The sequence below is a fragment of the Anser anser genome (assembly GCF_964211835.1).
Source record: "Anser anser genome assembly, chromosome: 2".
Lineage (NCBI taxonomy): Eukaryota > Metazoa > Chordata > Aves > Anseriformes > Anatidae > Anser > Anser anser.
The window spans coordinates 50,044,471-50,072,400 of NC_139721.1; the positions used below are offsets into that span (position 1 = coordinate 50,044,471).

The 27,930-nt window shown below is 40.1% G+C and overlaps 1 protein-coding gene and 1 long non-coding RNA gene across 4 annotated transcripts in view; one reads left to right on the top strand and one right to left on the bottom strand.

Annotated features, from left to right (window-relative positions):
* Positions 1-27,930, bottom strand: part of MIB1 (MIB E3 ubiquitin protein ligase 1) — an 80,417-nt gene that overhangs the window by 8,783 nt on the left and 43,704 nt on the right. The window contains exons 13-20 of one of the 3 annotated variants that reach the window (XM_083825608.1): positions 14,986-15,118; positions 14,517-14,603; positions 11,527-11,655; positions 6,856-7,037; positions 4,886-5,078; positions 3,033-3,111; positions 1,386-1,499; positions 141-241 (exon numbers count right to left, since the gene is read on the bottom strand). In XM_083825608.1, the coding sequence (XP_083681734.1) occupies positions 141-241; positions 1,386-1,499; positions 3,033-3,111; positions 4,886-5,078; positions 6,856-7,037; positions 11,527-11,655; positions 14,517-14,603; positions 14,986-15,118 (1,018 nt within the window). Of the gene's footprint in view, positions 1-140; positions 242-1,385; positions 1,500-3,032; positions 3,112-4,885; positions 5,079-6,855; positions 7,038-11,493; positions 11,656-14,516; positions 14,604-14,985; positions 15,119-27,930 lie in introns of all 3 variants that reach the window. The other 2 variants (XM_083825606.1, XM_083825607.1) reach the window with 2 other exon arrangements.
* Positions 22,118-27,924, top strand: LOC310894930. The gene is made up of 2 exons (XR_014580298.1): positions 22,118-22,627; positions 23,992-27,924. It is a non-coding gene; the product is annotated as an uncharacterized lncRNA (long non-coding RNA).

The following is a 27,930-nucleotide window of genomic DNA, read 5'->3' on the forward strand; positions in this document are numbered from 1 at the left end:
AACATCACAAAAATTATTGGTTAACTAAAATTTAAGACCTGAGTCACTTCAATGTGTTATTTTGTTTTAAATAACAGAAGATGCATTGGCTTTTTCCAGTTATCTTAGTAGCCCATAGAATTTTTATCTAGCACTTTTACCTGTTCCTTGATGTCTTGTAACTGTTGCTGCAGCTTCTGCACATCTGCATTGACATTAGTGTTGTCTTTGTCTTTCTGCATAACTGGAATGTTTCCACTTGCTGTAATTTAGAGAAAATAAAGATATGTGATTACATCTAATGAAACAGGAATAATTATTTCCAGAACACTAACTATAAATTTTCAATTATCTGAAATAATGTAATTCAAATGTATTTGATCATCTAATTTAATTCACTATAATCTCAGTGCAGCTCAATTCCTGAAGAACTTTTGAGTTTTGTAGCAACAAAGTCAGCAAATATTTCCTCAATAATAATGCTCAAAATGCCTCTAAGCACCTCAGTGTTGTTAGAGTTCTTATTTGTCAGTGATGCTCCTCCAGTAAAGATTTCTGCATGTTTAAAAAAAAAAAAATCAAGCTGAGTTCTTTCACACTGAAAAACACTTTTATCCACACAGCTGATTCTATCTGGTGATCAAAACTATACACAAGTCTAGAAATAATTTGTTCAAATTCTAAAGCAACTCGGGTTATCAGTTTTGTCTTTGACTGATCCAGGAAGCAATGTTGCTATATGAAACAAACAAACAAACAAAAATACAAGTACTTCAAAAGACAAATTTCAAATTTACAACGTATTTCCAACCCTGATTTTAAGGGTTATACTTCTCCATTTATGAGTAGTGTGAAAAGAATGACTTAATATTCCAATACAGATAAAATTCAATTCAAACACTGCATACCACACATGCAGTCCATAAAAATAATTCATTGAAATAACTCAGAGAAGTCACAAGAAGCTTTAGAAAATCAAAGCAGGTGATGCAAAACTGAACAATGTCATGAAAGTTGCTTATATCTAGATGCTAAATATTTCCTATTTCTTTATTAGTCAGTTCCAGAAATAAAAATAATACATGTATGTACTCTCATGCACAATCACAGTCAATCTTCAGCTTTTTCTTCATAGGTCATTAATAAGTGGCCAAGAAGTCATATATGTTTCAGCTTCTACTCTGGACAATGTAGGCAGTCCTTAAGAGAAATGGTTGGTGCTATCATAGCATTGTTACCAATATAGAAGGCAGCAACAACAGAAAATGGATACCTGACTTAACATTGTTTTACGAAACTTTTCTTCAAAAAGGAGAGGAAAGATTTAGGTCATTTCAAAGAATAAGAAAGAAAATAAGAAGTTGGTAGGGGGGAAGGGAAAGAGTATGGGTCTTGGAGTCACTCACAAATATCATCAGTGGTATCTTCTGTACCTTTCCCTCCGCAGCACATTATGAAAGGCACTCTTCGCTCTACCACTGCCCGACATTGTACGCATTTCTTCATCAAGCTTGCACAATCTGAGGGGACAGAGAAATAAATTAACTGTGAATCCTACTATTCTCATTTTTCTTCTCTCTTAACACGAGCTTGTTTATTCTTTTCACAGTAACTATATACCAATACCATTACAAAGGTTTACAATACAAATATCTACTTGTGTTTGTTTTAACTTCATTTTCTGTAAATCACACCCATAAACAATCTCTTGTTTGGGATTCAAAGCAAACTTGTTCTATTTATTTTCTTTTAACATTATTTCTGGTGAGCAGGTTCCTCTTTTTCCAAGCAAATATCTATTCCACAAGAATTACAGAAGTTAAAAAAGTAAAATCACACCCATTTGAGACCAGAACTTCGAAGAATGTCTTGATTACCTGCTTTTTCCTTTATAACCAATGATCTCACATATTGTACTAACATGCCAGGGGCAAACAGAGGTGGCTCCTTGACCTCAAAAGAGTAAACCCATATGTTTTGATACCATCCTAGAATGAAAGCTAGCATTATTCTGCAAAAGGCAAGTGACAATGTCTCAAAATTGCCAAAGGTTATTGTAAATCAACAGAGTAGATCCTATAAAGTACACAAATTTGAGGACTCCTTCTCATCATGCTTACAAAGGATCTACAGGAAATAATCTGGAAAGAAACCTTTTGCATTTGTAGAGCCATTTGCTATCACTGTTACAGTTTTGACTTGGTAATGAGTATTTCACTGCTGAAATCACACCACAGTGATTAATCTTTTTACTGTCCTCTTCCTGGGAAACCAATTAAAAAACTTCTCTCATCATCTTTCAACTGCAGACAGAGAAAGAGCCCAGATCAGGACTGGGATCAGAATCAGGAACAATAAAGTCAGTGAAGCAATGTCAGGTCTCTCAGCCAGAACAGAGAAAGAAACCAGATTTCTTTAACAAGACCAAACAAGCAATTACTTATTGGAAAAGACTACCTTCCCCCTCATATAGTACCTCAGCAGCAATTACTGCTCTTCTCTAGGCAAATGACCCTTCAACAAAGCCTTGAAAAGTCTGATGACAAGGTGGTGGCTGTATTCTCACCCAATTATTCTCAAAACGGAAGATTTCTGTGAGACCTCCTATGTCTTTTTGCAAGATATATGATGTATCTTTTATAGAAAAATTAGAGCCCTTGGGCAAATCTGTAGATCGCTAATGAAGCATATTAAAATATTTACTTACAGTATTTTTTAAAACATGATTTGCACTTTTGAACACACCCAGAAAACTATACCAAAACAATGAATGAACTTTATACAGCAGGCTGCTATAATCTGAGCAACCCTACTCACTATTAAATAATTCAGAGAGAAGCAACTGCTCTCTGAATTTCTGGAAATCTCCACTTTGTCCTCTAAATATTTCATTATCAGCTTGCCAAGTAATGCCAACCTTCTCCATCATCACACCAAACTATCAGGTAAGTTGTACTCAAAGTCAGATCATTAATGAGCTTTCAGCAATCTTTTATTAAAAATGTTCTGTTTCAGGACTATTTCAAAAAGAACATCCTGCCAAGTCTACTTACTCTCACAAGCACACATATGACCACAAGGCTGGAAAAGCACTGCTGCCTTTTTGTCTGAACACACCACACATTCTTCAATCTGTAAAGTACAATAAACATACATATGAGAACAGTTCATCTCCTGCTGTCTACATCAATTTGCTTTTTCATTCTCTTTGGAAAGGCATGTGGATTTTAAGAAGTTCCATCTTCCATCTAGTGTTAGTTATGTTTACTAATTCATCACCTCAAAATTCAATTTAAAGGAATTATCACACTGACTTCTAAGAAGACATATTTGCTGGCATTATTTAAATGTTCAGTATACTGACAGGCACATAGAAGCAGCTAGGACAGTGTGTTTATTTTTCTTTACTCTTTTCTCTTTCTTTGCTCCACCATATAGATAAAATTGTATTATGTATATAATTCATATACAAATTATATGTATACTATATATACTAATTTGTATATAATTGTACATATGTAATATATACAAAAACATATTTGCAAGACAAATTCACAATAATTTGTTTTATATTCTGAGTTAGGGTTTTCCCATGCCCTTTAACGTGACAAACTGTATGGATACAGCGGCCACAGACACCTCAAGCCACTCCATTCATACGGGCCTGGACCACTTCTTCTAAAACTGTTGTCCAGGTTCATTCATTTCTTAGCACTGCAGATATTACGCTAAGTGTTTATACAGAAGAACATTAGAGAATTATTGAATAGATACTCTCCAAATTAGCAAAAGAAATCCAAGGAAGGTTATCCACAAAGGTTAGCTTTCGCCCAGGAAGGCTGATTTCCATAGATCGTCTTCTTTAGATGGATGAGGGGGCAGCAGACTTACTTTGCTGCTCTGAACCCCCGTGGCAGAACCTTTCCACTGACTATAAAGAAAGTTTACAGAAAAGGAGCTCACACTATGTTAACATTTCGCCTTCGAAAATATGCATGGCAGAATGAGTGAACAGTCTAAGAAGAACAGAATAGTGAACAGTAAAAACAGTATGAATTTGTATTTGCAAGTTGTGTATTTACTCGGAGACAGAGAAGAAACACAGAAGCCGACTAGCCAAAGGTGTTTGGATAGAGATAAAAAGAACAGAGTGGGTTTTCTTATGATCAGAAAACCTGTAAGTGGAATATGAGATTATTATTTTTTTTTTTTAAACAGCCAAAAAGCAACAAGGAGGACAAGACCCGGCTATTACTAGGAATAAAGGAATACTCAAACAGAAAAGCAATGGGGATGCACCCAGCCTAGTCACAAATACTTGGGAGCAACCATCTGGGAAACATGAGGAACTTACTGGGATTAGGTCCCTGAAATAGGGCACAACTGGTTGATATTCTGAAGAAGAAAGTGTAATAAAATTCATCGATTCAAAAAATAATAATAATAAAATAAAATAGAAAAAGAGAAAATAAAGATGAAAATAATACTGAATAAAAACAAGCACATAACGAGCTCAGTTTACAGATGGATAATCTTTCCAAGCAGCCCTAAGGAATAAAAGAACTCAGTATAACTGAGGAGATTATATTTCAGGAAGAGCAGCAATTTATCTTAACATGGGAAAAAATAAAACACCTTCAGGTGGCTGTACTATGAACTCTGATGACCTGAGCAACAAAGACATTGACATGGAGAGAGAGAATGAGGGGCAGATAGGACACGAATACTGGCAAACAGACAAGATTATCATACAATGTTGGGACGAGATATCAAAAAGATTGAAAATTCCATCCAGTGAAATACCTGTAAGGCAAAATACAGCTTAAAATATCCACTTTTCCTTGATCTCTTTTTTACTTTTACATTAAAAATAGAAAGAGAAACAGAAAGCTTTGGAAATGCTTACCTTTGTCCTAGACTGAACTTGCTCTTTACAGATGAGGCATTTTTTCACCCGTGGTGAGCACAGAGAACATGTGGCAATATGTCCACACGGGCCAAACAGAGTGTCTCTCTTCATGTCTGAACACACCATACATTCTTCTAAGGTTTCAGAGTCATTGTTGATCATAGACGGACTTCGGGAACCAACTTGACCACTACAAAGAAACCTTGCAGTCAAGACTTTTTTTTTTGAACTCATACTGCACATCAATTAGCTGCTTATCTGTATGTCCCTATACATTCAAGCATCAGTGTATATCATAACACAATCCCAACTGTATTTTCCAAAGCGTACAGTTGACACAAGTGTGAGGTCTCGTGCTCAGATTAGACATTCTTTAGAAACAGACCACACAAATTGGAATAGCATCTTGTAAATGCAAAAAAAAAACAAAACCTTCCCTCCCATCTCATGAGTTTAGTTTTTAACAGAGTAATAACACCCTATAGATTCAGAACTGCACACCACACCACCTAGAAAGCCTGAATATACTCGTAATACTTTCCAAACGGCAGACTTGTAAAAGAAGCCCCGAACTCCTGAAGTGACCTCACCCTGCATCTGTGTCCTATGCTGCAGCTCACCCAGCAGAGGGAGCATGGGTTAAATGTAAACAGCTCAGTCCTACAACGCTCACAAGCCCATAAAAGGTGGCAAGAAATAAGAACAGCCACGGTGATGAGGCTGAGACAGACAAAAAGACTCTGCATAAAATTAAGCACTTCACGTGCTAGGGCAACATCAACAAGAACAGTCTCTCTTTGTGACATTTTGAAAGTACGTTTTTCATTTGCATGCACTGACTTTTGAGCAGAGTTAAGGATAAGAATCATGTAAGCCAGTGACAGGAATACAACTAGGACGAGTAGCAAGCTGTAACTTTTCACACTAGGTGCACTTGATGACATTTTGGTGAAATTATAATTCCTTGCTTCTGAGGTGCCAGGCCTAACCCCTCCTTTTCTTTTTGCAAAGTCATGCAGCCATTCAGCCTGACAGGTACTCAAGAGGTACTCCATGCATCCCAGGGTCAGCCCTGAATTCACATTATTCTGGGTTTTTCTCCATTCCAGTCCTCAAAATTTGCCCAGAAAGATTTCACAGCCTTTGTGGGCAACCAGTCCCGGTGCTCAGTTATCCTTTCAGTGATGTCCCCCCACCTCTTTTCTGGAGTCGGAGTTTTACCAACCTCCAGCTGCACTTTGCCACCTCCCTCCCTCCCATATGAACAAGCTTTGTGCTGTGCTTCTAGGCCCTGGTACTGCAATCTTCACCCTAACTGAATGTAATAACCAGTGTTTTTTACTTCCCAACACATCAAAATCCTTGCAAACCAAGCTTCAGGGAAAAAAAAACAAAAACAAAACACTACCCTGGTGACATCTAGTCCAATTCTCTAAAATTGCTACAACCCATTCTTGCTTAGAAAGAGCCTCTTCAAAGTAACCAAACCCCAAATCTATTCAGTCTCCCTCCTTCCCAATAAAATTTCTCACAGCCTGGTCAGATACCTGGTTTTCCTTTAATTACAAACCTCGGCTTTTCCAAACGCACTGATATAATGCCTGCAGCAAATCCTCAGCACAGGAGGTGAGTGAGAACAGTAAGCAAGCCCTACTCAGACCCAGCTACCACACGACAGGAGTGCAACCCACCGTGGGCTGGTACCAGCCAGAGGAGGAGCAAGGCCTGGGAATGAGGCACAGTTCAAACTTCAGAGTGTGAAACTGTTGTGAGACTTGCATAGGTTTCAAGGAAGGTACGTGTAGATAGTATTCAGTGTATCACAGAATACAAAGAATTGAGTGAAAGCCAAGAAAAAGCCTGCGTGTTTTAACACTATAGGTAACAAAAGCACGATGTTTTAAATGCATCAGTTGATCTACAGAAAACAGAGATTCAGAAACGGGGTATTTTATTAATATACATACCTGACTTTTTCTTTGTGGCATTTAGCCAGCGCTTTGCAGAGGCTGGGATCAGGGCAGAGATCGAGAGGAGACTGCCCCTTCTTATTACGAATGCTGAGGTCAGCTCCGTTGGCTGCCAGGAAGCAGGCAATGGATGCTGCACTCTTCTTCTCCGCTCCCTGAGTGCCAAGTCCCATTATTAACTGAAAGACAACAAATACGTAAGCAACTTGAGAGACTCTCTACAGTTACGAGCAGTCTGGCCAAAGGAAAGCACGAGCACATACACACACACACGTACGAATCTGAAAGCCCACGGAAGCGACTCTAGAACTAAAAGCAAAACTACCGTATGGTTGCTTAATTCTGTACTCAATTTTCCTTTAAGGAACTACGATTCTGCAAGGAATAGTTCTCCTATTGAAGCACTCCATCTCCTGCACGCTGCACACACTCGTCAAGGGGCTGTCCTACTACACAAGCGTTAAAGGGCATAGTCCCACTGGGTCTATACTGGAAATACAGCCAAAGCACGCTAAAATTGCTGAGTACACATGAGAAGGTACCACCACTGCACCTGGACGGAAAACACAGCTGGGCAGAGAAGTGAACACACTTTTAGTAGCCTAGTGAGTAATGCACCTGCCCAAGACAGACTTAATTTTAGCTGTCTTCTCAGCATGGAGGGATTTAAAGTCACCTACCTGTCCCTAATCATGTAACACTCCTTCACCCTTTCACAGCTACTACTGTATCTGTCTATTTTCTGAACTAGTGTAACTATTATGCACGATCCGCAGGGCCAGCCAGAAAAACAAAGAGAGAAGGCTCACTCCCACAGCCCCACAATGACAGGATTCACCTACTCTGGAGTATTCTGGGCCTTCTCCCAGCACCTTTTTGCACTAAAGCTTGATCAGATAAAATGCAGAAGTGTAATGCAGACTACATATCGTGTGAAACTGCTGGCACCACCAAGAGTCCCTCAGCAAACCACACAGGACTGTTATTCAAAGGAGCAGCCTGGGCACAGCTGGCACAGATTCAATTCAAGGAGTTTTAAGTGCTGAATTCTGGAGTCACAAAGGCTTCGACACTGGGAGAGAGGCAGGATTTTGTACACACCTCACTCCCACTAATTGATTTAAGTACCCAACTTGACCGATTTACATTATTCTATCCCACTTCTGTTTTGTGCAGTCTATCCCTGTACCTCTCCTTCTAAAAGCTGGGTGTCAAGTACCACCCTTAAAAAAATTAATGATTATTACCCTAGACAAAATGATTTTTTGTGTTTAGAGAACTAGGTGTGCTATTTTAGATGCTGCAGCATATAGGAATAAATTTCAAATACCAGATACCTGTCCCATAACCAAAGGTTGCATACCTTTGAGTCTGTACCATGAAGAAAACAGTCTTCAAAACCTCTCTAGTTACTTCTCCTAGCCCTCAGAGGTGACTTGTGAAGAACAAAGCTGGGTTTGGGCCCATACCTTGCAGCATGTGAAGTATGCCTTAGAATTCTCTCCCCTGCCTTGATTATCTGCAAGATTATCTTTGCCATCATACAGCCATCCAGTTTTAGGAAAGCAATTTAAAAAAAATAAAAATCAATCTACAATTCCTTCTAACTGGATTTTTTTATATAAACAAATGTTAACTAAGTGCTACAAGACTCTTGAAGGTTGCTTCACGAGTTCATGGATACTCGTGGTCCAGCACACTTTCCTATGATCAAATAAAAACTGCATAGCTTGAAAGATTTCATAACAAGGCAAACAGTAAGTTACAGAGAGAAATTGGTTTGCGGTGTTCAGATCACGAAACCAGTTTTGTTTAGAAATTCAGCCCGTTTCTCTGCACTTCAGTTACAGCATTAGCTGAAGTGAAGCACAGACTTTATCTACAATCTGTCTGCCTTAGGTCCTGTCTGTAATCCAGCTGTGGCAGCACAACGCCCAGTGAAAGCCGATTTGCTCTGAGGTTGGCAGAGCAGACGTTCTTTGAAGGCATGCCTGCAACCTATTTGCTCTAGTCCTCTCTTAGTTCCTGGGACACGAGTTCTCTTACCATCCACACTTGCACCTCACGGGCTCTGAGCTGTTCCAGAATGAAACAACTATTGTTGTTTCTCCAAGAGGAAAATCAAACACAGCTACCAGGATATTTTGCTTCACTCGGTATGGGCATACACTACACCAAGACTGGCTCCTCCACCTGGAACAGTCACCAACATCATTCAAGAAAATCTCGAGTCCTAAAATACCTCTGCATGCTGTATGCTTTAAAATCATCAAGACAATATCACAACACATGACACTTGGTAGTTTGAAACATTTCAGGCACACAGAATGGAGAAAAAAACAACACAAGCAAAAATAGACATTACGTCTTCGGGCCAGTATAGCTGCAGCAAGTCTCCTCTGGAGGAGGCTAGGTCAGAAATGTATCAGCACAAGCCAGTCCCAGCCCATCCACCCGCAGGAGAGAAGTCTCTTCCTGGCATAATCCACACAAACACTAATTATTGTCTGCGTTATTTTAACTACTGACCCCTTAACCAGTACGTGACCTGACTGACTTCCATCAGAGTTCCTTTAGTTTAAACTAGCATTTATGCAGTGGCTACATTTTAGATCTTAGAAGTGTTTTAAGGGTCGAGAAGATGCCTGTATTAAAATACATGACATCATATAAGGCCGTGGAATTATATGTTTATTTAGAATAAAAAGTGTCAGAGGCTAAGGAACACTGCATCTGTAATAAAGGAACTGAAATGACTTCTTTTATGGTGTTGGGGATTGGACTTCAGGAAAGTTCTCCTCCTCCCAACTGTACAACCTTCATAATGAATACGTTAATAAAATACACTTATTATTCATATTGATGCCTAAAGTCGGTAGGGCTATCTGTACTGTCAACTGTCGACAACATGCATTTTAAATAGTCTGTCTTAACAAAATAGCAACTGAACAAAACTGACAAAAATTGCTTCAGTTATTACAACAGCTTAATACTGACATTCACAAGGAACTACTAGAATCAATACTAAAGAATCCATTCCATAAAATTCCACTTATTTCATAAGTTCCCAGTGTCAGTAAAGTATGTTTTGTATTTAAGCCGTGCTTAAAGGAAAAAGTAACAACGGGTAGGTTTTCAACGACGTTGCTGTTAAACATGAAACAGCTTACTAACAAACAAAATAAAAAATCCAAAATATAAAATCCCACAAGTGAAATTTTATTTCAGTTGAAAATACTGAAAAAGAATAACTGTTGAAGTGCTATACTACAATGATGCACCCTAGGGCTCAGCAGGTTGGTATCTTAAAGGCAACAGTTGTTGTCTTTAAATTACCAACCAAAGTGAAACCAAAAATGTAAATCTGTTTAAACCAATACAGCTCAAATGAAACTACAAGAAAACAGCATGGAGAAGAAAACAAAGACTAAACCATCTTTTTCTCTGAAAGATAAAACTAAAAAAAAAATTTTTTTAAGGTGAAAACCACACGTCTTGTACTAAAAAACTCAAAACACAACTCATCCAGTTTCGTTGTGGGTATCACTAAGATAGACAGGCAACTGAGAAACTGATGTATGAAATGCTCGATCTGAGAAAGAGCACTTGCTTCCTGTTCATTCATTTCAAAATTAAATACATGCACACAAAGGATTTTGACGAGTCTCACAGAGTCCATTTCAGATCATGGAAACACATCTGAGCTGCAATTGGTTTCTTCCCGTCCCTTGAAAGGACACGGGTATTTTTTAATATATGGCGGCCATACTTAGGCCGGTGTATGTCAGTGAAATGAAGAAGCCAATTTGAAAAATATTTGTTGTACAGTCGAATTACTGTTCTGAACAAAGACTTTTCAATCAAGTTGTTTTGGAATGAAATGCTGCAACTATCACATATAGTTAAAATTAGAAAAAAGTATTACGATATTGGTAACAAATGACTCAGCAAATCTGATTCCCTGTTACGCTGCACATCTTCACTATTTACAGGAAAAATGCTGTTTGCTTTCCACAATTCAAGTCACTCCATAATTTTCTTTTCCTATCAGCAAAACTATAAAATTCATCTTTGCACATACTCTTTGGACAGCTTTTCAGGTGTGAGCATTTTTTTTTTTTTAGTAAAAAGATTTTGACCTTTATTAACGCGAGTTTGACTATTTCCTTACTATAGCACCATTTCTGAAATTAACTCTGTCAGGCAGATACTTAGCAAATCAACATGCAAAGATTAAGAATGCTTTGTTCTAACAGAAGAAGCTTTTAGAAGGTTAGAGAAGCAGCTAAACAATTAAAGCTACGAAGTCATGCAAGATGCTGAACCACAGAAAACATAATTTTAGTCTTATTCCGTACTGTATTACTGTACGTTTGATTTTTGGCAGCCACACGCGTTTGCTATGAAAGAGTGCTGCAGAACTATTTTGAACCCATATTTTTCTTTAACAAAGGCAGAGACTAAATGTTAAAAACTCCATAAAAAAAAATCTGCCTACACTGCAATGTAATGCGGGATGTACTTTAACTTATGCTGCCAAAAAACAGTTCAACAGTACAGAAACTATATAAGCTACAATAATAAAGAGACAAATGCATAGAAAAAAAAAGGAATAAATAAATGCATTTTATTTACTGTGTTCTTTGATGGCTCCCAAGCAGTATCTACCTTGCCCACATCTTGCATGTCTTGGAGTTGGCGGAGCTGTGACAGGGTGTGGTGCCTCAGGGCTTCATGCAGGGGAGTATCCCCATCTTTATCCTGAATATCCAGCTTAGCACCTGCACGGACTAAGAGCTGAAAAGAGAGAGAACTCCATTTTAAAAACCAAAAAACAGCTACTCGTTCCATTTAAAAATTAATTTCAATGAAGTATTTGGTTTAGGATGCACCAAAGGGTTATATGCACTTAGGGTCCAAAAGGTTTATATATATATATATATATATCTTGCTACATTTCACAGTTGAGTTTATTTAAATTTATTTCTCTTGCTTCAAGCTCAGCCTCCAACTGAAGCCTTTACCTCTTCCAAACATCAACTTTATTTCAGCAGAAGCCTTGCGCGTGGCTGAGTGAGAGACAGATGCATTTTACGGGATTCCTTCTACCTTTAACTCTTACACGAGAGCCTACAATGCAATCTATTAGAGTAACGTATCAGAAACGGAACAAAATGGGCAAAACTTTAGATATGCATATATTCCGCAATAATAGGTTTCAATGACCTCAAAGATCACCACCTTCACACCATGCTGAACTTTACAACTTAATGTATAATAACCTGCTAATGTACAGTATCCTCAATTAACAAAGTAGTTGAGCACATACTTAGGTTTATCCTTACGCAGCAGAAGACACCGAAACCACTATTACACACCATCTTTGAACGCTTTGGAAAGTACTGAACTGTAAGACTCATCTTTAAGGCTAAAATTAGCCATGCCCCCTACGACATACGTTCCAGTTCATATGATATGAAGCAAGCCTAAGGCTGCATAGGCCCTCCCATTCATGCTGCACTTGCACCCAGCTCTCCCCTGATTTGATGCACCAGAACTTTCTTAAATATGCTGTCACACAAAACAGCCAACACATGCTGACAAATAACAATGCCCTTAAAAAAAAAATTCTCGTTGGTGCTATTCAGAAACCCACAGATAGCAGCAGCTGATGTTTTAACTTTAGTTTTGAACTTTTGCTACTCTGCAGAACTCTGAATTGCAGTAGAGACAAAAAGCACGGCCTAGAAACAGGAATATACAAAGGGTAATCTCCCTCTTTAGAAACAGCCTGCTTGCAAGGATTTCAGCCTCTCCGAATCAAAGGATCTCAGACTCTAGAAAAGGCTAAAATTAAAATACCTCAAAAGGAATTCAGAACTTCTATGTCAAGGAAATGCCTGTCTGTAATTGATTGCAGCTTATCATTTCCCCCCAACCCTTTCTTCCACAGCTGAAAGCAAAAAAAAACCAAACAGCTGAAACTCACAACAGTCCTCTGGACATCTTACACTCTCTAAATGGACTTACTCTGACCCAATTTTTCTTACGCTCACATCCTGTCTGCCACTAGCCATGTTCTGTTTCAGAGTTTCTCCTGGAAACAGTAGCATGTTATGAAAATTTCCCTGTCACTGCTATGGGTTTCTAGTAATCCCTCTGAAGAAAATCTAAGAGAAAACTCTTTTCAGAGCAACCTGGAATCCCTGTCTACCACGGAAATTCAAGGCCTTTGCAGAAGTTAAAAATAATAATAATAAAGACCAAAAAAAATTAAAATTAAAAAAATCCCCCTTTGTCATGACTGCAGAGCTTTCAAAAGAACCCTGCTACCTTTGACCACTATTCCACAGATGCCTGAGGGTACAACCCAACCCTGGAAAGTACCCAATAGGAATTAAATTTGAAATATAGGAGCCAACATGTTCTTTGCATGGCTGCATGAGTTATTTTAGGACTTCTCAAAGCTAATCCAGCTCTGAAGTAGGGCTGCTCTATAGGGTCGTTCACGTAAACATTCTTGGATGTAAGTATGTCAACCCAATCCATATACCAGCACTCCAACGTGCCTACCTTCCTGTCATCCGCTACGTTGGTATTGTGTTCCCAGGTGCCCTGTCAGTTCCCGAAGGGCACAAGAGCTCACCAAATAAATATAGCTGCAGAAAGGCTTGCAGAATGCAAGTGACTCTCCGAAACCATTCTTTGGTAGCAAGTGGTTCCAGATATAGGGCCGTATCACATGTTTCACTGTAATGGGATCACATCCATCAACCCGTGGAGATGGAGAAACCTTACAGCAAAATAATGCCAGACAGAGCCACCGACACAGCTCTGCACCGGGGGCACAATTCTCTCTAAGCCCGAGTAAAAATAATTTTTTAATATGGGATGATTCTCACAACACTAACACAAAAGCTACACAGAGGGCCCGGGCCAGGCTGATGGATTCACTTATAGCAAACATTTCCTACAGCACTGAGCACTCTCTCCAAGCCTCAACAGCCCACTCCATGCCAGAATGGGCAAGCTGTGCTGGACTCCAGCTTCCCATGCCATCAACAGTTTTGTTAAATTATTTTTTTTTTTGTTAAAAGTATTAAACTTTTGCAATCATGTGCGCAAGAACAGAAATTGCATTACTTTCACTGCTGATTTTATTACTGCTTATAGCTCTCCTAAGCTAAGAACAGGGAAAGCTACACACTCAGGAGTGAAACTGATAAAAATGGTATCTCACCTAGTTAGTTTGCGAAAGCCATGAGCAAAAATAATTACTCATCAAAAATGCTATTCTGAGGTCCCATTACAAGACCATAAAGCTCAGACAAATTATAGAAGAACACACAGAAGATCCCCCTCACTCAACAAGAAGGGATGCCGGAATTAGCAGCCACAGAGAGGAGACCATAATATATATATATACAAAAATTTAGCATTCCTGAAATTTCCTTCCTATTGCCTTCTGACCTTCTGTACTGTTGGTGGGTTTCCACATTTATCAGAATTAATCATACAAACATTCAATAGCTGTAACACGCTGCTAAACCTTTTTTTTTTTTTTTTTTTAAGTTCATGAAGCATCTGTGTCTTAACAGCTACACTCAGCTTGAACAAAGCACCATTCATCTTATGGCTGACTGCAGCAAGATACTTACCCTAACAATTTGCGTGTGCTGTCGTTCAACGGCAAGGTGCAGAGCAGTTTGCTGGTTTACGTTCTGGATATCCAGGTTAGCATTGCCCTGAAAGATATTCAGAGCATTAGACCATTACCATCCCAGCAATTCGTCTACAGGCAAGGCAGTCGATTAAAGCACCGAATAAAACCCTCACTATGATTCCCACTTTGAATACTTGAGAGCAGTAGTGATTAGCTACTTTAATTACTCTCTGTTCAGACGCTGATCTCTTGAATCAAACCAGGTATCAAACTGTCCAGTCTCCCTGCACTACTAGGCCATTGTAATGATCTCAAAAGCAAGTTTGACCTTTACAGCTCACCACACGGCCTTCCCTGCTCCACTGCTTCTGCACTGCGATTGCAGGCAGCAGCAGCAACCTATTTTCACATCAGATGGTTAATTGAAGTGGGACACTTAAATCCTCCTGAGAAAAGAGCCCTACCTGATGCACCAGAAGTTCAGCCACTTCCACGTGGTTATTGAGAGCTGCCAGATGCAAGGCAGTGTAACCATCATCTTTTTTCTCATCAACAATCCACGGTCGTGGCAACTTGGACAGCAATACACGCATTGCACTGAAATAAATAAGCAGAGACGGCATAAGTGCATTTGTGAAGGATTTGCTGAATGACAACGGGACAATAGCAAAAGCAGTATTCATTTGCAGAACTACAAAGCAGCAGTGACAGAAATAACATTAGCCATTTCTCAAAAAAGAGAAAAGTGGGTGAAAAGTTGTACCAACAGTTCCAAAGTCTAAAAATTTCATGTTCAGTTCCTTCCAGAAGAAGTACGCAAACAAACCAGCCAATCACCCTGCGCCAAAAATTACCCTAAATATTACTCACAAAGATTCTGAAACATAGAAGCCAGAAATGCTTCTCCCTGAAAATCTTCATGGCAAACTTTACTTAATTATTTAAGAAACAAGTTTCATTACACATTGGTTTTCTTGAAAATCATTACTTTATGAATTGATGCTATTGTCCCTAACAGTTAAGTCTTTCTATTTCTAGGATAAAACTGAAGCAAGATCTTTTAGGAACAGAAGAAATGAATGCTGAAACTGTAAAGTGAGATTAGTGGAACACAGGAATTTCAGTAACTGACAGTAGCCGAGTTTAAGAAACCATGGCAGTGTCCAGTAGTCTACCCCACTTCTCTATGTGTTTACCAAGACACCTACCAAGGGAAGTGGATTTATGGCGAAAAGCAACCTGATTACTGTAGTATTAAAGCAGGCTAAAATCCATGAAATGCAAAGAAGGCAGCGAAAAAGGCATTAATAACGCAACGCAAGATGAACAAATTGGTCTATCTTGTATTCTCTCAGAAACACACTTTTCTCAAGCTCACCTGTCTTTGCCTAGCTTTTGGAATAGGCAGGTAACCAAACTTGATTCCCTTATCGTTTTGTATTTGTAAACAGTACACGTAGCTCCCTTACGGCCGTTGCTCAGAGAAGAACAAAAAACCAGAAACTGCTATAATCTTGTTCTAGAAAACCTCTTCTATCAACCTGATCTTTCCCTTCTGTTGAAGCAAGGTGTGATTCACAGGAGAAACAGACGTTCTCCACAAAATTTAAACTTTAAAATCCAATACTAGCCAACACAAGTGGAAGCACTGAATTACAAGCCGCCTTGCAATGTAGGTACCATAACTGAATCAAACGGTTCTTCATTAGCCACCTGATATTCTGAAGGCAGAGTTTCAATAAATATTCTCACAAAGCGAGCCTTTTACTCAAAAAATATTTGCAGCGGATAACAATAAGCCATCTGCCCTTGTAAGCAATAACTTAGCTCCTGATTCATTCCACTGACCGGTTGCCTTGAACATCCACATGGCATAAATGCTACTCACTCCTCAGCTCTGTCTTAACATAAGCCAATGAGTTCCCCGTAAAACAAGCAAAAAGCTGCGGTTCTGGCATGGTTCACTCCAACGAGCAGAAATAAGAGTCCCTGAGGTAGCCTGCTGTATCGTTAAGAACATGCACTCCTTCCTCTGCACTACTGGAGCTAACAACATTGGCTTCTTAAGCGTCTCCCTGTGTTCTCCTGATCCTGCAGAGCGCACTAGACAAACCCTGTTTCACCCTCCTCACACCAAAACTGTCGCTTTTCTCCCGATTCAAAGTGTACAAAGTAACCACCATGAAGTATAACTGCATCTTCTGGCCCCAGGCCCCGAGGAGACTGATGACCAACTGCTGCGCTGCGTGTCCACCGCCAGTGTGCTCTGCAGGGTTGTCCTCTGCAAAACCACATCTTCACCAGGAACCAAATGCATCTGGCTGTCTGCGGGTCACCTCCATCTTCTCAGACCTCAGCACAAGCACGGCTTTCTCGAGGTAAGCGCACAATTTAAAAGAAACAGTTCTCCATCTCTTGATTTTTTGTTTTCCTGGCAGAACTAAGCTTCTTGCTTCCTCACAGTCTACATCACTTAACACAGCAAAGACCACAATGCTTAACAGGCCGTACACTGCTCAGCTTCTGTTCATCACACCTTCTGCAGGTTCTGTCGCATGCTAGGAGAAAAAGCTAGAATATTTGAAAAAACAACACAAATTCTTTCAAAGAATGAGGATTTGAAGATTTGAAGACAACTGCAGCTACATCTTGAGGAACGCTATGGCAAGGCACAACACCCAGAGAAGCGTTTCTCTAAATATAGCCAGCCTGTCTCCAAAGTAGTTCTGGTCACTGAACAAGGAACAGTTTAGCCATCCCAGCTTACATTTTATGTCCTTGTCTTCCGTAAGGAAATGAGGAAACTGCCAACTCCACGGATCTAAAGCAAACTAAAATAATACTTAATGTACATTCACGTACTTTAACAGATGCATTGGGAAGTGAGCGTGCTTCAGAAACATTACTGTTGCTATTTCTTTAACACCTCATCTCTAAGAGAAAATTAAGAAATTAATGTAGCAATTTTATATACTATGAAAAATACCACTCATCCTAACATTTGCAAGAGCACTAGCCTCAGCAGTTCTGTTTTCAAATCTTTTCCCACTTAGTTTGCTGTCAAACACCAGCAAGACTTTCTTCTGAAAATCATCTGTAAAATATCTGGGGGTTAAAACAGTATCTTATATAAATGAGATGCCTGGTATGTTTTTGGATGCTTTTAAAATGCTTTATTCCTACTGAAAAAAAAAAAAAAAACCAACAACAAACAAACAAAGAAAAAACAGTAGGACCAACAAAACAACCAACCTCTATGCAAAACAGAAACTTACATTACTTCTCACCGTGAAGCATCAGAGGGCCAGTAACTAATACTCAGTTTCTTCTGCCTGTGCAAGTCAGAGACCACACTTCCCTCTCTACCAGACCTCACTAACTTACTGGACAGCAGGATGGAAGGATGGTCTTATGGACACGACACCTTAAAATGCAGCGAGACATTCATATGCCTCAAGTGGAAAATTCCTTTAAGTTGTTCAGTGGCTGCAGCCTCCTTCCCACCAGCTCAGAGGCAGCTTCCTTCAACACACACGACTGCGTTCCTTCATTGCAGGCTTCCCTGCTACCGCTATTCTGTTTTGCAGGATTTTCTAGAGCTGCTGCCAAAACGTTGACAACTTGGCTGAGTGGCTATCATTCAGAACAGTTCTCACTGAAACAAGCGTGCACTGTACCATAAAAAGTCATGTCAGTGAATCAATGTTACATGCCAATTACACAGCCATTCTTAATTCACAGTTCCACACACAGTATTAATGACGAAGCTGAACTGTGCTGCTCCTTTTTCAGGACCGCAATGCTGATGTGGTCCTGAAAACTTGCTTTCAGCTTGTATACATTAAAACAGAAAACAGACTTCTTTCGCTGTAATTGCATTAAAAAGAAATCAGTAAATCTAATGGTAACCATGAAATCAGCTGAAGAAAACTCTTCTGACTAATCATTTGCAGTTTATTCAGCTGTTACAGATTACACGGCTAATTGAATTAGCTTTAAAGATTATTGATAATTTGTGTAAAAGCCCTGTTAAAGCACCAAATTTATGTCATTGCTATGCTAACTACATTTTTTTTTTCTTCTACAAAAGGTAAGCTTTGGCATTTGTTGCTCTGCAGTATGTACAGATTAGCAAGAAGCTGATAAAGATCTTGGGCTGTTTTCAGTTCCTGGTCCCCTTTTACTAGTTCAATCTGAACCCTGCTAGGTAGGATAACAAAAGAAAAATTTGGTGAAACTTTTAGAGGAAGCTGTCTGTAAAGCCTTGAAGGGGTTGAAGAAACCATTTCATCTTTCACAGGAGCTAAACACCTGCTCAGGGAAAAAGGTAAAGAGAGAAAGCACATGTGTGGGCAGAGACTGAGGTATCTGTTGCTTTCCCTGACCCAGCTGTTGAGGGGCACAGTAACTTAGAAAACCCACCATAATTTATATTTTCTCTGGAGGGGCTGCCTTCTGGTCTGGCCTATCTGCCGACAATATGACAACCTAGGCTTTAATAGTTAGAAGAGATTGGGTACAAGAAACACCCATAAGGAATCACGGCTTAACATATATATATATATATTTAAATCATGCATAATGCAAGAATGCAAATTCAACAGCATGAATTTTACGACAAAACAGTCATCAGTGTCATGACCAACAGCTTTAACATATGGTATACTATTCATTGTCAACCTATAAACAGGATCTGTTTCTTCGTGCGGTATTTTACTTACAGAATTTTTACAGATGCTCACATTCCCTGAAAACGCCACGTACAATAACAGCTTAATGTGAACAGTCTGCAAGGTAAAGGCACTTGCAGCACGATGAAACTACCACCTTGTTGCAAAGAAAAGATTTGAGATTTAGAGTTCTTAATTGCAAAGCTATCCTTCTATGCTGTTCAAAAATATGTAAAGAAAGAACAGAGGGAAGATTCTCTGCTACCAACTGCAATTTGATTGCAGCATCATAAATGGGGAAGGGCAGTGGGTTGGCTTTACTGTTTTTTTTAAATTTTTTTTTGTTTTTAGTAAAGAACAGATACTTAGGTTTAAAATAAAAGAGATTGACTACTTCACATCAGCTTAAGCACATTTAACTTAAATTGCTACCACAAGACATGGTCCCACTTCTCTCTACGCTGCCGATGCAAGCGTGGCGCTGGCTGTACAGACGCGTCACTCTCCAGCGAGTGGAACAACCTGCCAGGCTCTCGATCTGGTAAGCCCACTTTCAGTCAGATCAATGATATCATCCAGCCTGTGCTGTGACTTCCCGACCACTACCAGTGGGAGGAACGAGGAAGTGATGAAGCCGGAGCTGCAGGGAGGGCAGCCTGCCCTTTTCAGAAGCAGTCTGAGATCAGCATAAACTGATCGGGAAACCTTATCTCTAAGGGCTGGAATGATTCAGTGCGCTTTCTATGACAAGTTTCTCTCCTCTCCTGCCATTTCCTACCCCAGGCCAGCTTTCCACTGTCACAGGGTGACATGGTTTCCTCCTATGGAAGATATTTTACAGTAAATCGTGGCTTCAAGGATTTCCCCCTCAGCTTCTTCTCCGCTCATTCCCACCGCTGCTCAGCTCAACCTGTTCACCTGTTTCCTGCCATATCCACAAACAGCTAAAGGAACAGATCAGATCTAAAGACAGTTTCCACTGCAAAGTTTTCCTTTAAGGCTATACAGTATGATATGTATTTTAAAACACCAAAAAAGCAAGAATACCTTTTACTTATCCCATTCTTGAACTCTGACTACATTTGCTCCACTTTTAGAAAACTTCTTTAAAAATTTAAGTTTTTTTTTTTTTTTTTTTTTAAAAAAGCATGGTCCCACTACAGCATCTAAAAAAACCTCCTCCTTCTGTTGGATTACTTCTCATGTGGAGTACTACTCTGATCCTGTTCACCGCGAAGCCGAAGAAATATTTGTACCAACACAGTGCAAGAAGTAACGCAGGAGCAGGACAGTGCTATTTTTGGCAACGATATGACCGTAAGTGAACGTCAGCACACAACTTTAAGCCAAATCCGTTCCCCGATCTGCTTCACAACACACTCACTGTGCAGGCCAGAGAGCTACGCTGGAAAAACGAAGGAAGCATCCCTCAGGAACAAGTAACAAGCACATTAACACCTTGGACAGGTATTGCTGAGCGCTCTGTATCATGGAATGAGAGCTCAATATTTCATATCTACCTCACTGCTCACTTAACACGAGTCTGAGTAATAAGCAGGTTGTTTCCTTCTTTTTGTCTCAGTATTTCCAAGTATGCCTTGGTATTTGAAGAATTGATTTCGACATACATTAAACTAACGAAACAACAAGGTATATCAATTTGTACGTGAGCTACAAAAACATACTCTATATTAGCCAAAATTTTCCACAGCAATTTTGTGTTAAATGCATGATTTTGAAACAGTTGGGAAACAAAAAAATGATTTTTTACCAGAAAGCTATGCTGCAAAAGTAGTTACGGGATAAGCAGCTACCAAGCACAGGGCAAAGACGACTCAAAAAGAGGAGGAAACAAGGAGAAGGGTAAATGCAAGACAGCGGTTCGTTCAGGACTTTGCAGCTCCTACCTTAAATGCACTCCCTGCCTTAGAGCACTGAACTTAAATGTATCAGTAACTACTAATTGCATCAGTATTCATTGGGATGAGCTTTATATGGTTTAGACTGAGAAACCTGTCAGCATTTTTACTCTTTCTGCTCCTAAGTTACAGAAAGACTTTCGTCTGAAAAGACAGAGCGCCTTGAAATGGTTGGGTTCCTTGGCTTGCTGTATTTAAGCGGGTACATTTTGGCTACTTTATTCTGAGGAAAACATTGCATATATTCCCCATGGTCATAAAAAATGCCCTTTTCCTGGTTTGAGCGTGTAAACGCCGGCCCTGTTACAGACCAGATGTGTAACTGGGTGTATGAGGCAAGTGGCGTCAGTTCGGATTTTTCAACCATCCTTTCCTCCTTCGCGACTTTTTAAAGAACACCAGAGGCCGACTCCCATTTCGCTTTCTTCCAGATAACTTTATTGCTCGCCGCAAAACCCCTTACAGAAACGGCTCCTCACACAAACCCCCCGCCGAACACCCCGGGCAGGGGAAGCCGGGGGCCGCCCGAAGCCCCTCACAGGCCGCCTCCCCTCGGGCCCGTCCCCGCTTTATTTGGCGGTGCGGCGGCGGGGGCCGCCAGGCCGCTCAATCGATCGGCGGAGCGCGGCGGGGCTCGGCGCTCGGCAGCGCTTTCAGCGAGGGTTGACTAAATATGGTCAGGGAAGAGCCGGGCGCGGGGAGCCGGCCGGCCCGGCCGCGCGTGTTCCGAATGCCCGCCCGCCTATAAAGCCCCGCCGGCCCCGCTCCCGCCCGCCGCGGGGGCCGTGAGGGAGGCAGCCCCGGGGCCGCCGCCGCCGCCGCCGGGAGCCCGGCCCCGAGCGGGGGAAGGCGCGGGGCAGGGGCCGAGGAGCCGGAGGACAGCGGCACTTGCCGCGGGAGGGCGCGGGGGGGGGCAGCGCGGGGGGCATTTTTTTATTTTATTATTATTTTTTTTTCCTCAAGTGACTCCCAACTTCTGGGGCTTCTTTTTTATTTTTCGGCTTTTTCTTTTCCTTTTTTTTTTTTTTTTTTTTTTGCCTGTGATTATCCTCACCTGACAGTGGGCTAAGTTCACCTTCCCATGGCTTCCTAGCATCCATCCTTGGACTCTTAGCTCTCAGTCCAGCAGACCTAAGGTATCATTTCTATACGGCAGCGTCCATCTTTGACACCCCAAGCGAGGCGGCAGGTGCCTCCGCGCCTTTTTTTTTTTTTTTTTTCCTTATTTATGATTTTGGGAGGGGGCCGGGGAGGGGGGGGGTTAAGTTCTGTGCATTTAAGGAGGTGAGGCAGCACCCGCCCCAAAACTCGCCCCCTGCCCTGTCACCAAGAGCTGAGTCAGCGCCTCGGGACCCGACGAGGTGGTGGTGGTGGGACCAGAGGAGATGAGGTGGTGGGACCAGATGAGGTGACACTGGGACCAGATGAGATGACACTGGGACCAGATGGCTGCTGCCGGTGTGCTGCTAGGTCACTACCTCTCTGCCAGCGCCGCATGACAGACACTAAGCGCCCAGGTAATCACACAGCCTCAGCAGACCTGCACTGCTCTGCACGTTTCCAGGATGCCTGTGACTTGCTGCATGTCTAACTTAGCTGCTAGAACGTTTTCGGTCTTTTTTTTTTTTTTTTTTTTTTTGTAATTGTCGTATTAATCCCTCCGCGCTGGGAGCAGTTTGATTTTGAGTGTGGTGAAGTGTCAAGCATTTGTAGTGTAAAGAGCAGGCTGAAAGAAAGCAACATTAGTCCAAAATCCGCAGCAGAAAAGCCCAACTCATCTGACAGGCAGAATTCTTGCTAAAGAAGATAACCTCAAATATTGCAATGCCATTAACTGCTTAGTAAACAGAGTGACTGCTAGCTTCAGTCAGATACATTATTTTCCTACGCAAGCCACAACTAAAGGGTTATCAACTGTACCAAAAAAAAAAAAAGCTAACCGCATGGTAGTGCAATGCCGAGTGCTGAAGTAGGTCTAAGGAAAAATGTCAAGGTGCTTTATCTCAGATGTACATGAAGACAACCTACTTAAAACCCCAGAACACAAACGCTGTAATTCTAATGCTGCATTGCTGTTTCTCCTTGTAGTACTGGGCTGGCTCCTGCTACACTCTGATTTGCTCTCCATCAGCTGCACTAGGTTTTTGTCAGGAGCTGCAGAAATTCTTCCTTCCTCTGCTCTCGTCTTGCCTTACAACTATTACATTTACTAATCGACAAGCTCACTTTAAATTTACCTTCTAGTGCTGCACAGACAAAGCTTAATCTTTACTATTACCCCAACAAACTCCTGAAACTGAAATTAAGAAACCATAAGCTGTATGTGACAGCCCTTTAGAAGTCAAACCCCTACCATACATCAAATGGTTAACTATCATTCCAAACCACAGCACACAGTCTGGCACAACAGGGGCAAATTTGGGTTTGTGTGGTTTGGGTTTTTTTTTTTTATAGGTTTGTGTGGTTTGGGTTTTTTTGTATTTTTTTTTTAAAGTTTTCATAAATATTTCAAGTGTGGACAAGATTTTAACTGAAGCAGGTGAGTGCCAATTTAGGGAAAAAAAATGCAGAAAACTGTTTGCAGAAGTGTTGAATAGATACTGGCTGTCACATCTGACCTTTGGCCTAACAATCCAAATCCTGTCACAGCAGTTAGAGGTTGTTTTCTTAATTCAATGTCATCATCTTTGCGATAAGCAGGATCACCACTGGCATGTGCAATTATGTTTTTAAAACCACGCTGAACTACAACGGAAATAAGCAGAAACCTGTGAAGAGTTTGCAGAGTACTGTACGGGATGTATAAATGCATGAAAATGGTGCTGGGGAGGGTAAGAAAATTTGTAACTCCTGTATTAAATGAGTCTGTACTTTCCTTTAGGATGCCAGCACACCAGCATGGAAGTCTGCGAGAAGACCTCAGAGGAAACTGCAGTTTTTATGGTGGAATACAACTACAAATCCCAAGAAAACACTTTGCAAAGCTACCAGAGATTCAACTCTCCATTCAGACTTGGTCGCTGAGAATGAACATCAAGATGCTGCAAAAATTTGGATAAGCACTTCTAATGTCCATGCCATCACAGAGCAATGAACTATAACCAGCTTTAAGCCTCTGTGCAGGTAAATTGCATTGTCGAGTTCAGTTACAGTATTAAGTTTGGATTTCTACCGTCAGTTACTCGTAACAATGTTCTTCCAAAGAAGTATCAACCTGAATTTTACCTAATGAAAGCACTAGTAGGAAGCAAAATGCTTTTCAGGTTCATCTGACAGGTAGTTGAGCAACTCTGTGTGTACCTGCTCAGAGTACATACTTCTTTATGTACCCATATGAACATACAATGCTATGGAATGTAAAGAAGTATGTATTTTTGGCAGGCACGGAACAACCAGTAAGAGGAAACTAAACAGCTGTTGGAAGAAACAGGCTTCCCCCTTGTTTGAATGACATTCATGTGACAAATTAACTTGCTGAGGGCTCAGCTGGTATTGCCAAAGTAACACGTCCTTATTAGTACCAAATCACAAAACGTTAAATTAAGTGACCGTAAACGTGGGTAGAAAAAGTTGTTTGTGGATTATAAGCAGAACAGTAGCTGTAAACAAAAAACTCAAAATAAGGCTGGAAACAACCGAAACATACTAATTAAGATCGCAGCATAGCAGCGAACATTACAATTACCAGTACACCTCATTCAAAAGACCCTAAGCAAACCTCAAAAGCCAAATCAATTACCAAAATATATCTCATTTAACCAAGCCATTATTTTATTAATCACAGCAAGTTCTGTGTGCTTAAGATGGCAGGTTTTAAATTTACATCAATCACAGGGTATTTAACCTACAGGCTGCAACTAGGACACAAGCAGAACCAGCTAAGAAATTCAGCCTGTGATTTAGAGAAAAGGATAATCAGAATTACTGAGTATGATAACATCTGCCATTTAATATGTGACACTTAAATCAGAATTTTCTCCAAACCAGCATTCAGTATGCTCACCATGCTCTGCGATACAAACTGCTCTGTCAGGTTTATGCACAGAAAGTGACAATACAGAGATTTCTGGGCCACAGTTCCTAGTCAGCAGATTAGAGCTATTGACAGATTCCTAAATGAAAACACATTGACAACTAATACTTAGAAGTTAAGTTCCCTTAAATACTATTAAGTTCCCTTAAATACTATTTTCAAATGAACTGAATTTACTGTAAAGCTAGATATAAGAAAATTGGCCAAGCAAATATGATTTTAGAGCATTCAGAAAATTTTAAGACCTCTACGAGAAATATCAAAGCATTGGGAAAAAGTCCCACAGCAGTTTCAAGCTCCAAAAGCAGTATTAATTAAAATATACCAGCACATACCATCCCTACGATGCTCATTATAAAATTCAGAAATGAGGAAAATATAAAGGAAAGCTCCCAGCTCATCAGTCCAGCAATTCCTATTCATAATAGCAGCCTTCTAAAAACAGTTACATGATACATTCATGAAAAGTAGACACATTTGTCCCAGATTAAATATCCTAACTCTACCCATGTACCTACTAAAAATTCTGGGAGGAGGAAAAATAACAACAGGGAAAAAAAAAGGAAATAGGCACCATTTTTAGATGGAGAACCTTATTTTTAAATACTCACATAATTCTCAAATAGCTATTATACATAGCCTGCTATTTTTATTACCTGAAACTACAGAATAACATGTACACAAGAAAGAACATCCTCTTATCAGAACCATTTGCTTAAGTAAAATGTTAAATTTATTTGAAAGCTATTCCTTTTATAAGCAGATATTTTGGCACAAAGACAATGGCGTCTTAACATCTAAATTAAAAACTGGGTTATAGTGGGAAGCAAATCAAACTGTAGTATCTTTTCTAAACGCAGTGATGCTACTGAACTCGACCAGGCTCCGAGAAGCAATTTGGTATTACCAGCAGCTTTACAGAGAGGTTAACTGCTAAGCATTTACGTATTTTACTGAGGAGTTCCTGTCCTTGCCACCAATTGATTTGGCCTCCGCTATATAACCAAACTTTTTAACAGCTTAAATTTATTTTGACAAGTTTTTGGTAACAAGTCGTCATATGTTGTGTTCTTTTGCTGCTTCTTTGTGTAACATCGCAATGCTATTCCGAAACAAAATGACAGTTCTCAGTGATACAGAAGTTAAAATTATATATCGACATTGCTTCCTGCTAGTTCATGTTAGCATATCTCTAAGAATACATATCCAGTCACTCTGAAATGTCACATCCATCACTTAGATCAGCTGTTCAATTTTAACCGAGCACACGCTGAACTTTGGGCATCTGCTGACACAGTTGTAACTCAAACATTTCAACTGTGTGACTGACAGGGATAACAGATGCTGACATTATCAAATGCTACGCGGCTTTTTTTCCACGGCCGTTTTTTGTCCCGATATGGCCAGTACATGCAACTGTATTGCCATCCAAAAGTGCACTTGAGCAGCTGTATCTGTAAAACAGTTCCTGTATAACTGGTAAAAATAGAAACTAATTTTATAGCCATCTTTAATGCTTAAGTCCAAGCGACACACCTGCTATGCTTCTATTAGGATACATGGTGTTGGGAATATATTTACATAAATCTTCTCACCAGTATCAGGCTCTGCAACAAGCAGATGCAGACTATACTTGATATAGTCATTAGAGAATAGCTTGAACTAATGTTGCCTCCTATTTCCCTCTGCAGTCAAAGCTCATAAAGAACTCGGCACACAACGTAAAAAGAGCTATGTAAGCATGCACAAATGTATTCAGGAGCCTTAGCTGAGCAAAAATCAGACGCAACACCAGATAAATCTTTTAAAAACTGCGTTTTTCTGGCATTAAACATGCTTACATATACAATCAACAGTAAAAAAAAAATTAAAAAAATGCCCTGCTATATTATATAATCATTCCTAAAAAGTTAATACTAACCAGAGATATAGTGGTGGAATTGAAAGCACTTGACATTTACACTTGTGCTAACCAGCCACAGCACTGGAGCAGCTGCAAAAGGTAACCTGCCAGAAAGCCAAGGGGGGTAGGGAGGTGGGAAAACAAAACCTTCCCTCCAGTACAGTTGAACATAAAGAGGCAAAGGAAGCCTACAGGAGCAGAGCTTGTAAGCATGCTGTTTCTGGTCAGTGCTCTAGAAGTTAGTTACTGGAGATGGAAAACAGTTTAAACTGCAACTGTTAATTTGACTTGAGACTCATCCAAAGAGCCTCGAGAAATAAACAAACGCGTGTACCGTACAGTCCTTGCTGGTACATAGCTTACCATGTTGCCCTCTCCAAATTAATCAAAGAATTTAAATTTGCAGTGACTAGAAACAAAACGTGTAACACAGCAGAAAGCCACATGTTCTTTGTAAACAGTCTGCGTATGCTAAAGGGCCTTAGAAATGTTTTACTGAATTATAACCTTCCTGCACTCCAATGCTTTGCTAAAGCTGGTAAAATGGAACCAAATCACCTCTTCAATGGATTTGGTCCCCTTCAACCAGCTGTAGCTATGCATTGATCACTACAGGATTTTTCGTATTTTTAAATCTGGACACTAAGCCTGTTCAGAGTAATTATGCAGTCCTCTCTGCAGAGGAGCTCAATTATTCCTGGTACTTTGAAGACAGAAGGTAACAAAAAGCATAGTAAGTTCTGTATTCTAAAATTTCAAGGTTGCATCTATAAATAAACAGCTACTGGTCTTTAATATCCTGTCCGTAATTCAGTGAAAATTGATCTCATAACATTTATGAAGACAGGCAAACAGCAAAATAAACAGATTTTCCAATGATTTAT